This window comes from Carassius gibelio, chromosome B2 (assembly GCF_023724105.1).
Source record: "Carassius gibelio isolate Cgi1373 ecotype wild population from Czech Republic chromosome B2, carGib1.2-hapl.c, whole genome shotgun sequence".
NCBI lineage: Eukaryota > Metazoa > Chordata > Actinopteri > Cypriniformes > Cyprinidae > Carassius > Carassius gibelio.
The window spans coordinates 22,374,425-22,389,008 of NC_068397.1; the positions used below are offsets into that span (position 1 = coordinate 22,374,425).

The window sequence follows — 14,584 nt, forward strand, 5'->3', positions numbered from 1 at the left end:
AGGCTTTTGCGTTGAGAGCGCTTGGAAGCTGACATTACATTGAGGAAATAACCATCATCCAAAACAAACCATGGCTAACAGTCAGATTCAGCCGTTTATTTATGATCCAGAATCAGATCCCGAGGCTGAAACTGAACGAGAGCAGCAGCAGCAACGACTCGCTCCGAGCGGGGCTCGAACCCGGGTCTCCGATGGGAGGCGGACACACTAACAAGGAGGCAGATATATTTGAAGCAGTTTTACTCACCGCCTACGGTTCCAACACACGATCGTGACCCTTTTCGTTGGGACTGCATCATCCTTAAGAAATAAACGATACGCAAATCCGTTGTCAAACTGGGCCTTGTTTCTAAAACAAGCATTTTCGAAATGCAGGGAGCAAACACAAACACTTGCACAACTCCGTTGATGCTCTGTAAAAATAAACTCCATCCACTGGTCCCTTAATGCTGTTTTTTCTTTGGTAATCTGTGCAGGGTTGTCTTGCCCTGGCAACCAAAAACACACTCCTTTAGTGACATTTCGCAACGCTCTCGATCTGCCTCTTATCAGTGATTGTCTGTGCTCAGCCTCTCATTGCTCTGCTATACGGGAGTGCGCGCTCTTCCGGCAGAAGTGCCTTAGGACCCATATAAGGAAATTCCGCTCCATCTAACGTCACACAGAGCCATACTCGAAAAAATACTCATACTCGAGTATTTTTGGAACAGAAAAACTCCTTCAAACGTAAACTTAATTTTTGAAACTTTGTCCATGTTTAGCATGGGAATCCAACTCTTTAACAGTGTAAAAAACTCAGTATGCATGAAATAGCATTTCACCCCCACCCCCCCACCCCCCCTTTAAATAATTTCTGCATGTTAATTATCTCTTACTAGCATAGTATCAGCACAAAGTCCCGTCAGATGCTTAATGTGCTGTTTTCCTTACTGCATTAATTTTAAAAAACGATGGGAATATTTCCATTTTGCTTTCAGAAGTGAATGAGCTTTTGCTTTGCTAAACTCCACAGCCTTCATTTAGAACAAGCCCTGACGCACCAACCAGACTGAGCTCATTAGGAGCGCAAAAAGTCTGACTAAATTATACAAAAATATCTGTAGTTGGACAATAAATGTGTCATATGTGGAATTTTAAACCTAAAAATAAGTGTATTTTTGTGATAGCACAAATCAGCCCAAAATACAGAGTATAACAGTAAACTGCCCCCACCCCCACCCCCACCCAAGGTTTCCAAGGTTCACAGGTCTACTGTAACTCCAAACTCACCTGCCTGTATTTTGTTAGTAATCCTGAATACCTTGATTAGCTTGTTCATGTGTGTTTGATTGGGGTTGAGCTACATTCTGCAGGAAAGTGGACCTCTAGGACCAGATCTGAGAACACCTGATCTAGAGTCTATCCTCAACTCTTAACCAGGTGACGCAACATGTTAAAGTGTTAAATGAGGGTGAAAAGGGAAGTACAGCAGTTACTACAAACACAGTCAGACAGCTCAGATACAGGAAGAGAAACTTGCACAATGACTGCATATGCAAAGAACAAAATATTCTACATTTCAATCTGGTTTTTGCTCATTTTAGGTGAGTATTAAATATTTGTTGCTAATTAAAGTAATAAGTGATTTATTGATTTAAAAATAAAGGGATTTATTTGTAATCCTGGATGTAATAATGATTTGTGTATTGTTTGTTTAGGTGTTAAATGTGACTTAGCTCGGTCAAATCATATATTATCTATTAAGAAAGGAGGATCTGTCACCATCCCATGTCTTTATGACAAGAAATACACACAGCAGAAAAAATACTGGTTCGCAGGAATCGATTATTCTAGTAAATACACAAACACAACAGAAAATGATCTGTCAGTAATTGATCATCCTGATCAGAGTCTCTTTACTGTGACTATGAGAAGACTGCAGAACAAACACACTGGACCTTATTATTGTGTTGTGGACAATCAAGGACAACCTACTGTCACATATGAGCTTTATATCAAAGTTCAATCTGGTAAGAGGTTTTGTAATTATTGTAATCACATTCTAATGTCAAATTCTCTGACTTGTATTTTATCCTAACACATACATATTATATAATCTTAAATGACTGGTGTGTGTGTGTGTGTGTGTGTGCGTGCGTGTGTGTGTGTGCGTGTGTGCGTGTGTGTGTGTTCAGCTCCTGGTGTGTCTGTGGTGAACAGCAGTGTATCTGGACATGAAGGTGGGAATATCAGTGTTCAGTGCCTCTACAGTTCTGGATATAAGAATGAAACCAAACAGTGGTGCAAATATACAGATCAGAGCTGTTACACAATGGGGAAGACTGACACATCCCAGAATTCATCAGTCCAGATCAGTGATGACGATGAAAAAAGATCCTTTACTGTGCTGATAACTGGACTGAGACTTACTGATTTTGGCTGGTACTGGTGTTCTGTAGGAAATCTGCAGGTTTCTGTTCAACTCACTGTAACAAAACAAGGTAAACCTTATTAAGTGTATATAAATACTGAATAATCAATCCATAATCAATAATATAAAAAAAAATCTGCTGTTAGAATTTTTTATTTCTTTTTATCTTGACAGTAAGTGTGACAACAGACACTGGCGCTGAGAAGTACAAGTTAGTAGGCTATTATCACATTCTCATTACTGTGATTTATTCTTTAGCAAAATATTTGTCTTTAATCTTGCTGCATAATATATATTGCTGGTCTTTGTGCAAAATGACCAAATATTATAATTTTTTCAAGGATTTAAATGTGTGCAAAATAGGCTACATAATGTGACAAGATGAGCGGGGCACAAACTAACACTGGATTAGTTGTAGCATACTGTACATGGTTTAACATATATAAACATGCTAGCATAACAAAACTTACAATATTTACTAGTTGCCATATCAAGACTTCATAGAGAAAAAATGTTGTAAAATTACAAAATATTTTGAAGATATATTTGAATTAAAAATGTACTGTTTATTTAAAATTAGACATATCTACTATTATTTTAATATCCAGCTTGTTATTTAGTGATTTAGATAGTTTTTTATTGCTTCACTAACTAGCAGAAATTCCAGTTACGCAGATGGTGATTGTTGTAAGACAGTATTTACATGCATGAATTTTAATGAGAAACCATGCAAAACAGGTGAATTAAGACTGAGAGTCAATGTTCAGAGGTTATTATTTATACACTGTAAAAAATCTAATGAGCTATTTCCTTAAAAGAAATTATGGTAACAATATTACACATAATATTTTTGAGTAGTTTTTCAAGCTTGTTTTTTATATATATATATATATATAATCTACATGAATAAATCATGTGAAATCTCCTAAATTAATTAATCTCTGACGCAATTAAATATCAAGGAATTAGGGGAATGTGCTCATTTATTTTAAGTTTATTCTCAAAAGTCTGTGATTTTGAGTGAGGTCTGTTTGTATTTTGTTATTTTATATATTTACAAGACTGTATACAGACAATCAGCTCAAGTAGGAAAATACTTGAGAAATGCTACTGCTCATTAAACAAGGCTTAATGCTTTAGAGGAGAAGTAACCATAAACACAAGCTCTACTCTTCTGCACAGTGGTAACGATTGCACTGTGCAATGGAAACATCAATGTAACAGAAACTCTTACAAATGTCAAACATAACTGAACATTAAACATTAATAGATGCTTCCCTTCACTCAAAAACATAGCACTTAATTTCAAAATTTAGCAAAAGAAAATATCGAAAGCATGCTGGGAACAAACAATCACCTCTAAAATAAAACTGCAAAATTGAGCTATAATATGTCATATTTCTTTTGGGGTAGGCTAAATAAAGAAAGATTACACTGTAGCCTAATTATGAAACAAAACCACGTATTTGAATCAAACATTTTTTTTAATTAGCTAATGTAGAGAAAAAATATACTCTGAACCCGGTGTGGATTTACACAAACAAAAAGAGAAAGTTAAACTGTTAGGTTGTGCCCCGCTCTCCCCTAAACGTTTCAATTACCCTGTTTTTATGTGCATTTTGATGTATCACATAAGAAAAGTGATGCAAAACCGCATTCATTGTGTTTCATCTGCTACCACTGAGGAGCAAACACAGTCTCATTCAAACTCATCATATATGCTAGGTCAGGACACCTTGGCATTACTTTTTGACGGTCAAGGTATCCCTTTAGCATCATTTTTCAAAACACAGGGTCCATTGCTCCATTGTTTTTAGTTGTTTGTCTTAATTTAATGGTTTTCATTTATTTGTAGTACATATAAATAATTTATATAAACTTCTAATTTCACTGGAGCATGTAACCCCACCCCTAATCTAAACCTACCCACTTCTGAACAATATAAAACACGGAACAGGCAAATAAAAGTACAGTCACCGTTATTAATTGAAAAAACATACACATGTTTATGGTATAAACAACCATAAACAAGCAGTATAAAAGCATTACGAACATGTCGTTTTGCATTCCAAGTCTTCTGAAGCCATACAATACCTTTATGCAAAGAAGAGAGTAAAACAATGTTTTATTTGCTTAAAATTATCTCGCTTATACAGAGATTATGTATGTTTTCTATTTTTCTATTTTTTTCTTATTTTGTAAAAGCACAACTTTTTGTTGATATTGCGATTGTAGTCTTTTCTGTGATCTGTGAATCCGGGGGGGGAAAGTATTAATTTAAGGTACATTTATACATTTAGAACAGATAAAAATGTGTGATTAAATTTAAATGTGTGAGACTTCAGCGCGTGCTGAGTGAGCGAGCGCCTTAGGGGCCGTTCACATATCGTGCCTAAAAACGCGTGGAAAATGCTAGTCACGCCACTTTCTCCTCCTTTCCAAAGCGCTCGGGCAGAAGTGCTCATGAGGCGTCTGTCTTTGCTAAGCAACAATGACGTGCTCTCTCCATGAGACGCGGAAATTTCAGCAAAGGATAAATGGATTTGCAGCTATAGAAATCGCTTGCAGTAGCTCTGCTACAAAATTTATTTCAAAATTGCAATCCATATACAACTATGATCAGCTGTTCCTTCATCTTGGCTGAGCTTTCAACATTGTTACGGGAAAGGATGAAGCTGATTGGTTAGTTCTTGTCACATGACCCGCGGTGCGCTTGCGGCATTCTGAAAAGTTGAGATGTTTTTACATTTTGCTGTATCTAAAACGTACCGAACCGAACTGAACCGTGATATCAGTGTATCGTATCGAACCGAACCGTGAATTTTGTGAACCGTTACACCCCTAATATATATATATATATATATTTTTTTTTTTTCTTTTTCTTTTTTTTATCATGTCTGTGAGGCAACTTGCTGAGTTTCGGTTCATAATTGTGAAGTGCTCCTGTTCAAGACAGAGACTGCTTATGTTATCTTTAATTTATAAAAGCACAACTTTTTGTTGATATTGTGATTGCACACAAATAAAATAGAACCTTTATTGTTTAGAATGATGTATTACTCTTACCATTATGAGCAAAAATGACTGCGTGTTTTAAGCTGTTTCCATTGCTAGGAAGAAATGCAAGTGATTTTATCAGATGACGGCACGATAATAAAACAGCTGAGCTGCTTTCTTTACAGCCAGGGCCGTCGCTAGTGGGGTGAAAGGTGGTCATGATTATAGGGGCCCACAGCTGAGGGGGGCCTCCGGCGATCTCAATCGCCTGGCTCAGGCCAGCCTAAAAAGACGATCAGGACAGTTGACAGGCCACTGCTGCATTTGTGACGAAAGCTGATCATTTTCATGTGTTTTTAAGCCTATCCACTTGCCATTTTAAACATTCAAAAGAGTTTAAAGCACAGTTCAAACACAAGATGCGGAAAATCTCAACTGAGTAGCTGGTTACTTGCGTGCTGTGTTTTGGTGCGTAAGCAGAGAGCCGATCCTCACAAATTCAATTAAAAATTCAAAAAGCTTTATTGTGTATCCCCACAGGGGTAGAAAATTGTCTTTAGACAAGAGGCTCAACAAACAATATACAACTATCAATACACAGCAAACAACAATACAATACAACAGACAACCACACAATTTAAGATAACCCCCTCCCCTATTTCCTATTTAAAATGTCAACGGCCGTCGGGATAAAAGACTTCTTATGTTTGGCCTTTTTCGCCAAAGGTACTTTAAATCGTCTACCAGACGGAAGTAAATCAAATGAGCTGTGCAGAGGATGGGCAGAGTCTGTCACAATAGCAGATGCTTTCCTTTTTACTGCCACAATATAAGATCAGACAGGGTTGTTTCTCACCAATTAACAGCAACACTGGACCAAGCTCTCCTTTGCGAAGTGCTCCTCGAAACATCCTGCACCTGAACGCACAAATACAAATTGCAGTTGTTTAAACAAGCAAAAAAGGGTGTGAAAGAGCCCAATTCAACAGCAGCGGTGTTCTGGTCTTCAGGGCTCACGAAGAGAGAGGCGTCTTAAAATGCTTGAACACCAAATTTTCCTCTTTTTGCTCTTGTACCGACAAATACATACAAAATATGTCCAAATACCCATCTTGGAAAGTATGTTTGAAAAACGGTCAAGTAGTAGACTGTCTTAAGCGAAAGTAAACAGTTGAGAAAAAAATCGGATGTGTATTATACTGGATGCATTTATCGTCTTTTAAAGTGACCACGCCTTATTTAGCCACTACTGTAATGTTAATCCAAGAAAATGAAGGAAAGAAAATCACTCACTGCATTACTTTGTAGTTTTAATCAAAAATTAATGCACAGTCAAACCAACAATTATTCAGACACCATATATTTTATATATATACAATATAAAGAAGGGACTCGAAGATCATTACACTAAAAGTTTGGATCCGTGGAAAGGCAACTCCCCAGATCTCAATTATAGAGAACCTGTGGTCAGTCCTCAAAAAGTGAATGGACAAGGAGAAGTCCACAAATTGTGATCAACTCTGAGAACTAATAAGGCAAGACTGGATTGCCATCAGTCAGGATTTGGCCCAGAAGCTAATATCCAGCATACCAGAGTGAATTGCAGAGGTTATGAAGAACAAGGGTCAACACTGTAAATATTGACTTTTTTTGCTAATAAAAGCCTTAAACTTATGATTATCACTGTTTTTACAATACACCTAGAAACATGAGAAAAAATAATCTACAAATACAGAAGCAGCAAACTTTGCAAAACACAAAATTTGTCTTTTTGGTCACAACTGTAAATAAAAATGTTTCCCACTTTACCTGAAAATCCCAAAGGGTTAAAAAAATACTTTAAATTTTAAATCTCTGTATGTTTAAAATGACCAGTATTATTTAAAAAAAAAACAGCTCGATACAAGAGACTGAATTATAAAGAAAAAATTATAAATTGTGTTGATAGAATTTATTTATTTGTATTTAATTAAAAGTTTAACAAAAGTTTAACAAAAGTTAACAAAGTGTCCCACTTTTGCTGACTTCACCTATAAAACCATTACAAATTCTAATGACGTTCCTATTGTTTTGTTTTTTCAGCAGGGGCTTGGAATTAATGTTTCCTATTTGTGTATGAACTGAAATACTTTAAATCTTAAAAAGAGCAGAATGCAGAAATGTATGTGACTAATAAACATAAACCTAAAATCGAGAAATCCAAAACAATATAATTCTTTAGTTTGAGTATTCATATTTCTGTGTGTGTACATGTGTGTCATGTTAATCAGAGCAATCACCAAATAGCCTACTTCTACAATTTCCAACTCAGTAGCTCTCAAATCGCTGCTCTCTCCTGATGAATGAATGGAATATTCATGTCAGAAAATGTGGAGTAATCAATAGCAGTGAACGTTCATGATTTTACTATAGTGCTCATAGGCAACATGCTCTATGAGCACTATGCTCTATGTGCATCTCAAAACAGTATGTTTGGGGAAAAAAACAGTGAACTCAGTCTCACATGAGAGGAGAACTCAGAGTAGCGCGCTCATAGGCGACCCTTTTTGGAAAAAAGGGGAGCGCTACTAAACTACCACGAGAATCACCCAAATTGCCCCTCGTGTTGAGGGAAGCGATGCTTGAGGTATATACATAAATACACACTGGCTGAATGGAGCCCAAGGAACCAAGGTGTAATAGCCTTTTTTTTTCAGAAGAGAGACGAACGAGAGCGGAGCTTTTTTCCCTGAAAAAATGCTCACAATGCACGCAGATTGTCTCCTCAAAGACATCACGTGCATGCTCTTCACCCAAACAAATGACACAAAGATCGCGTGTGTCATCGGGTGTCAAATAACGGCAACACAGATGCACACATTAATAAACGTAAACGCTAGTAGTCGCCATGATATACAGAGAAAGATCACTCTTACCAGTTCTTTTAGATGCACGCTTCAAACAGAACAGTCAGTGAAGACAAAGAAGAGATTGACGTGTTCTCCTGGTACCTGTTTATAGTCGCACCGGTAGTGACGTCAGAGGCTGTAGCCGGCCAACAAGTTGGTGTTTTTTCAATGTATGCTTCAGACACGGGTCATGATGAGGTATTCCCCATAGCGCCCCCTAGAGGGCGCAGTTTGAAGTTCCCTTGAAAGGGAACTGTTATATTTAGTGGCTAATATCGTAGTGATATCTCTTTGACTTGTTGGATGCAAACAGTGTTTATTCGCAAATGTTTTATGTAATGTTCCAGTTTGGTGCATGAGAATTTGCAACTTTGGATGGAAACCATAGAAACATGTTCAGTTTTAATATTTGCTATTGTATTTTATCTTTCAGATGGAACATGGACAGTTTCTGTCTTTAACAAACTGGAGTTTTTGCCAAATCGACCTGAAAGAACAGATTGGAAAACTTAATAAAAAGCTTATATTCTTCTTTTCAGTCAGTCAACAGAATGCCTGGGAAACCACTATATTTCTGACTTGCTGCCGCCACGTCTGCAAAGTGCATTTGCAGTTTTAACTGCAGTTAAAATATTTACAAAATTTAGTAGCCTCCTTATGTTATGTTAATTTCTTAGAACGGATAAAACAGATAACGCACATACTTTATTCGTTACCTGTCCTTTATTTTGGACATCTAATGGATTAGACTGTGTTAATTTAATATAAACATGCAATTAGTTGAATAATGACAAATTAACGACTACTAGTAACTAGAAAATCTTGCATGGATGGCAGACGTATTAAATACCATCTAGACATCTCTGTTAAAGTTTTTGTTTCACTTTATTTGGATAGTCCACTTTAGACATTACACTATCTATAAGTAACTTTGTAACTTGTCAACTACATATCAAATAAATCGTATTATTTGCAACTAATTCTCAGAGTACACTGTAGGGTAGGATTTGGATTAGTTGAATAAGTTGACAAAGAAAGTGTTGAAGATATTAAGCAGACCGTCTACTAATATAACTGCTAGTTGATATATAGTTGCAAAGTTACTTATTGTTAGTAGAATGTCTAAAGGGAACTATCAAAATAAAGTGTTACCAAGTTTTTAAAGCATTTTATATGACTTTGCTTAAATTCTGATATCAGGACGGTCCATAATGGAGAGATGCCTTAACATAAATTTTTTCCTCTGAAACAATAAATGAAAACTGAAATAACATTCATATTTTCTGTTTTGAGAATGGTTTGTGCATTGTAAATCACAGTAAGTCTACAAAATATCTTGTCTCCCAAAAAGGTCTTTTTTTGCCACATCTGTAATGCATGTGAATTTCCCAAATCTAAAATAAAACACGTTCATAGACTGATGTCTGGACTCTTTTTGGGATTTAGAAAAACATTAAGAGATGGATCAATATATTGGTAATAAATACATTTTGTAAGAATTTATATTTCAGGTTTTGACTGCGAATGTCACATCAGTAATGCTGGAATTGCCCAATAATGTAACTAAAAATAATTAGGCCTACATGATGTCAAGGGTTTCTTATTACTGCAATATATTTTGAAAAATAAATTAAGTTGTATTTTATTACATTCAGATATAATAATGGCATGCGTAAATAATGTTGTAATGTTCCAACAGGATATTTTAAGTTCCCTTCACTTTAAAACAAATCCTTTAATCTGATAATGAAATAATTTAAAATAGGGGTGTCTAACATACATGAGAAATATACCTACAGAAAGCCTGAAATGTCTACTTTTAAACAAACCAATTCAAAGAGAAAGAAAATTCTCTTTGGCTTATGGATTAGACTTTAATATATTTAATATAAATAATACAAATTAATATTTAAAAATATAATATTTAATACAATAAAATACGGTGCCCGTAAGGTGACTTGTTTGGTTTACTTAGTTTTGTCATGGCCACGAAATAATAACTCATGGGAACGTGATAATATGTCGTGGCCACAAGATATTAATTTGTGGGAACGTCATATTAACTCGTGGGAACGTCATATTATGTCGTGGCCACGACTTCTTATGTCGAGGGAACGACATGTTTTTCTCGTGGACACGAGTTTAATGCGTAAACAAACCTGCGTGACCATAGCAACCCGGGATAATCAGAGATGGATTCATTAATATTTTATTTAGAATTAAGTAATTATTATATTACCATACGCTTTGGCTACCAGGCTGTATTACATGCGATCATCAGCATTCACATGAAGTTTATCATAAATAAATATTACATAAAGTGCATAATAAAATATAAAAACTTTTTTTTATCCTACAGTCTTGCAAGTCCATAAAGTGATAGTCTTTCCCCCGTTATATGTGTACGTTATTATTATTATTAACCTATTATTATTGGTTATATTTGTTTCGTTTATATACATTTTTTTTTTTGCTTCAAATTCGATCTCTTAACATTCTGAATACTTTTGTAAATAATAGAGTACTGTAAATGCTCGACATTAACATAAAATGAAATGAATGCATAAAATGTAAATGCACAAATTTTATATGTGTAAATAATATAATAATTTCTTAATTCTAAATAAAATATTAATTAAATCCATCTTTGCTTATCCCGGGTTGCTATGGTCACGCAGGTTTGTTTACGCATTAAACCTGTGGCCACGAGAAAAACCAGGTGGCAAGGAACTCGACCGGAAGTTGAAGTCGGCTGGGTGCCGCCATCTTGTAGCAGAACTTCACTTGCGTTAGCATTCCCATTGACTCCCATTCATTTTGGCGTCACTTTGACAGCGAATAACTTTACATCTGAGGCGTTTAAAGACTCCGTTTGTCCATTATTTATTTCTAAAGATACACGACAATGTATAAAGGGCTCCATTACTTTCTATGTTACATTGGCCCCCGTAGAAACTGCTCACTCACGCCAAAGAACTCCCCGCTCAAGCTCGCCGTCTCTGCAAGATTAACGATGGCAGTTTGCACGCACAGCCACTAGAAGATTTACATCTGTCAGACAGGTTGCTGACGTCGTCAAGCTTCGTTTGAGTCTGCGCGTCAGAAACGGAAGTGCTAAAAAACGCTAAAAATGGGCTTCAATTGTCTCAGTTGAGTTCCAATGGGGTCGCTGTGTCCATTTCTTTTACTGTCTATGAGAAAAACATGTCGTTCCCTCAACATAAGAAGTCGTGGCCATGAGAAATGGATGTTGTCCCCTCAACATAGCATCTCGAGGCATGAGGATGTCGTTACCTCGACAAAATGATCTTGTGGCCACGACATAATATGCAGCCCCACGATTGTTTTATTATGTACAATACCTGCATGTTATTGGTCAAACTGCTCTGGATGTTTTAGGCATTATTAAAATCCTGTCCGGGACGTGTCCCGTATTACGGCGCATATGGCCCCCTACATTATCTGCTCCTCCGTATTTGTCTCTCATCAGTATGCAATGTCATTTGCTCTTTGGATGTACTAGAAGAGGTATGGTTGTGTTGAGGTTGTTGTGAATGTACAATTTAATGTCACTGATTTTCCTTCAAATGCAGTCACGTATTTCATCTTTCTGATCAACATTGTCTTCTGATCTGCACTCTGTAAGGATTTAAGAATATCGGATGTAGTTATGATTTTTTATGTATATCATAAAATCCAAATCAGCAAACAGTCAATACAAATGAGTTATATAGCTGCTTAAAATGTGTAGAAATACATACCAAAAATGAATAGTGCAAATAGAAATATATTCCTGGACCACCTTATGCATGTTTCATAATCCAGTTTTTCACATGCTTGAAAGACAATTATACTGTGCATGTTTATGTGTTTTTGTATGTGGTTTGACTTGAGTTTTCTCACTGTGGGCCTCATAGCACAGAAGTACACAGCAGAGTCAGACACACACACATCTTTGATTTTCAGTGGAACTGAATCTGATGAATGTTTAGAGTGAAATCTCTCCTGAAACTCAGTGCCATTGTCTCCTCCATATCTGTTTCTCCTCAGGATGTATTAAGTCATTCGCTCTCTGGATGTTCCTAGAATAAATCTTCTTGTGCTGAATCTGTTTTAAATTTACACTGTAATGTTACTGATCTTCCTTCAGCTTCAGTCATATGTTTGTCTGGCTGATCAACTGTGTCCTCTGATCTGCACTCTGTAAAGATTTAAGAAGATTTAATGTTCAATACAATACAACAAATAATCAACTTATGTGAATATGCAGATGCATTAAATGAGAATTCATACCAAGAATGAATATTGTGAAGATAAATATATTCCTCAATCTGTGTGACATGACTGTGTCTGTTGAAGTACTAATAAATCGGTTAATATGACAGTTTTGCTTTTGGTATTTAAATGTTGATCCAAGGAGGAGGTTGTGAAGATCCATAAAAGCTGCTGTACTGTTGAGTGTAATATTGAGCACATACTGCCCTCTTCTGGTTAACTACAAGGATATTGTATAAGTGGTATCTCAAGTTTAAGTCGAGCCAAGTTTACTGTTATTTTACTAAATGTTGAGGCATACAACAGTGCAAAATATTGTGCCTCACAGACCACAGTGTCACATATATAAATATATAAACCTGTATACACAGTATTTGAACAGAGACCTGCAGTAAACTCAGTTTTCAGTTTTCAAGCGCAAAATTTGCAGACATTACACACTGACAATCTGAATTGAATAGTTTAATATGATAGATGATTGCCATCTTCTGAAATTGTTTTTACTAGATTTAAAAAAAAAAGTGTTAGCTTTTTTAGCAGGCTTGATTCAAACATATTTTATTACACTGGGGGCTGGTAAGGTTGTGATTTTCACATCATGTAAATACACTTTTATTAGTTTTCACTCCATAAATAATGTACCTGTTCCCACAATGAGTATCAGTATAAAGCATCTGTCCATGTTCATTTAGATCAGTTCAGTTCTCTGTTGAGTCTCTCAGTGCTCTGAGCTGTAAGTCACTGCAGATCAGTCAGAAACACACACAGGAACTTCCTGCTTTATAAAGGCATGGCTTAAATTCTTCATGTCGTTGCATTTATCATTTTCATTTCTGATTGATGAAATTATGAAGATTTATTATTTATTATAGCTATTTCTATTTCTAGCTATTTTTATATAAAATGAAACGAGAATTTGGAACAAACAAGAAATACGTGTTTATCTTAGAGTATATACTTTGAGATAGAGTTTATCATTTGAGATAATTTAACCTTTATTTGCTATATATCTTGCTGTATTTTTCTCCTGTCTCTCATTGTAACAGGTTTTTGTACAGTGTTCTTGTGTTTCCTGTCACTGTGGGCTGCAGAGCACAGTAGTACAGAGCAGAGTCTGATACAGCAGCAGAGGAGATGATCAGATCCACACGTTCACTTTTTGGAATATTTACAGAGAATCTTGAATCTACATCAGACAGCCGAGCATCTTTTTTATTGCTGTAGGTGAGTACTATAAATTCAGGTTTTGATCTTCCGTTCTGACGGTACCAGTGGAGATTATCTGAACCTCCAGATGCAGTGAAATTACAGGATAATGTAACATTTGAACCTTCCTCAGCAGAAACATCTGTTTTGTTTGGTTTAATGACATTCCCAAAGACAGAAGCTGAAAAAGAAGAGGAATATTGGTCATTTTTATGAGATGTTTTTCATATAACAAATTTTTAACAATAAAAATCTACATTTATATAATAACAATTATCCAGATAACATACCAGATAAGGCACAGAACAGAATGACTGAATGAAGATCCATTGTACATGTGTTCACTCTGAGAAGAATCGATTCAACCTCAGTCTCTGTCAGATACGAGATCATATGAACACTGAGTCCCTCCTCTCTGAGCCACATTATGATGAATTTGACATCAGATCCAGTCACATGACCTAATCTTACATCTTTATGATTACAGAACAAATAACCAAATTTGATCTGCCATCCTTATTTAAGATGAGAATGAGAGAATGGAACTATTGTAATATGTTCATGCTTTTGAGGGAATGTAACATCATTAACTGGAAATGTTTGGTCAAAAAGGGTTGTTGTTTTAAATGAGGTATAAAGTATTTAGTGTTTTTCTTCCAGTCACATTTTGAATGTTATTTTGGGCTTGACTGACAATACAGTGTCATAATTTGAAACAATTACATTAAATCATGATAATAATGATTGCTGTCTCCATAATTTAGATTTTATTATAGTGATCAAGCACCTCTGAGTAATAAATACTGTG

General features: G+C 35.8%; 1 protein-coding gene and 1 gene segment (V, D, J or C); one reads left to right on the plus strand and one right to left on the minus strand.

The window, feature by feature from the left end:
• The first annotated feature begins 1,500 nt into the window (after positions 1-1,500).
• On the plus strand, positions 1,501-9,690 carry LOC127951266 (polymeric immunoglobulin receptor-like). Its single transcript, XM_052549074.1, has 5 exons — positions 1,501-1,583; positions 1,698-2,009; positions 2,175-2,480; positions 2,585-2,621; positions 8,729-9,690. The coding sequence occupies exons 1-5, from the start codon at positions 1,523-1,525 to the stop codon at positions 8,754-8,756; spliced, it is 744 nt and encodes a 247-aa protein (XP_052405034.1). The 5' UTR covers positions 1,501-1,522; the 3' UTR covers positions 8,757-9,690.
• Positions 9,691-13,604: 3,914 nt separating this feature from the next.
• On the minus strand, positions 13,605-14,394 carry LOC127950639 (T cell receptor alpha variable 26-2-like). The segment is given in 2 exon segments: positions 13,605-13,957; positions 14,067-14,394. Coding segments are annotated over 2 exon segments (489 nt in total).
• Positions 14,395-14,584: the final 190 nt, after the last annotated feature.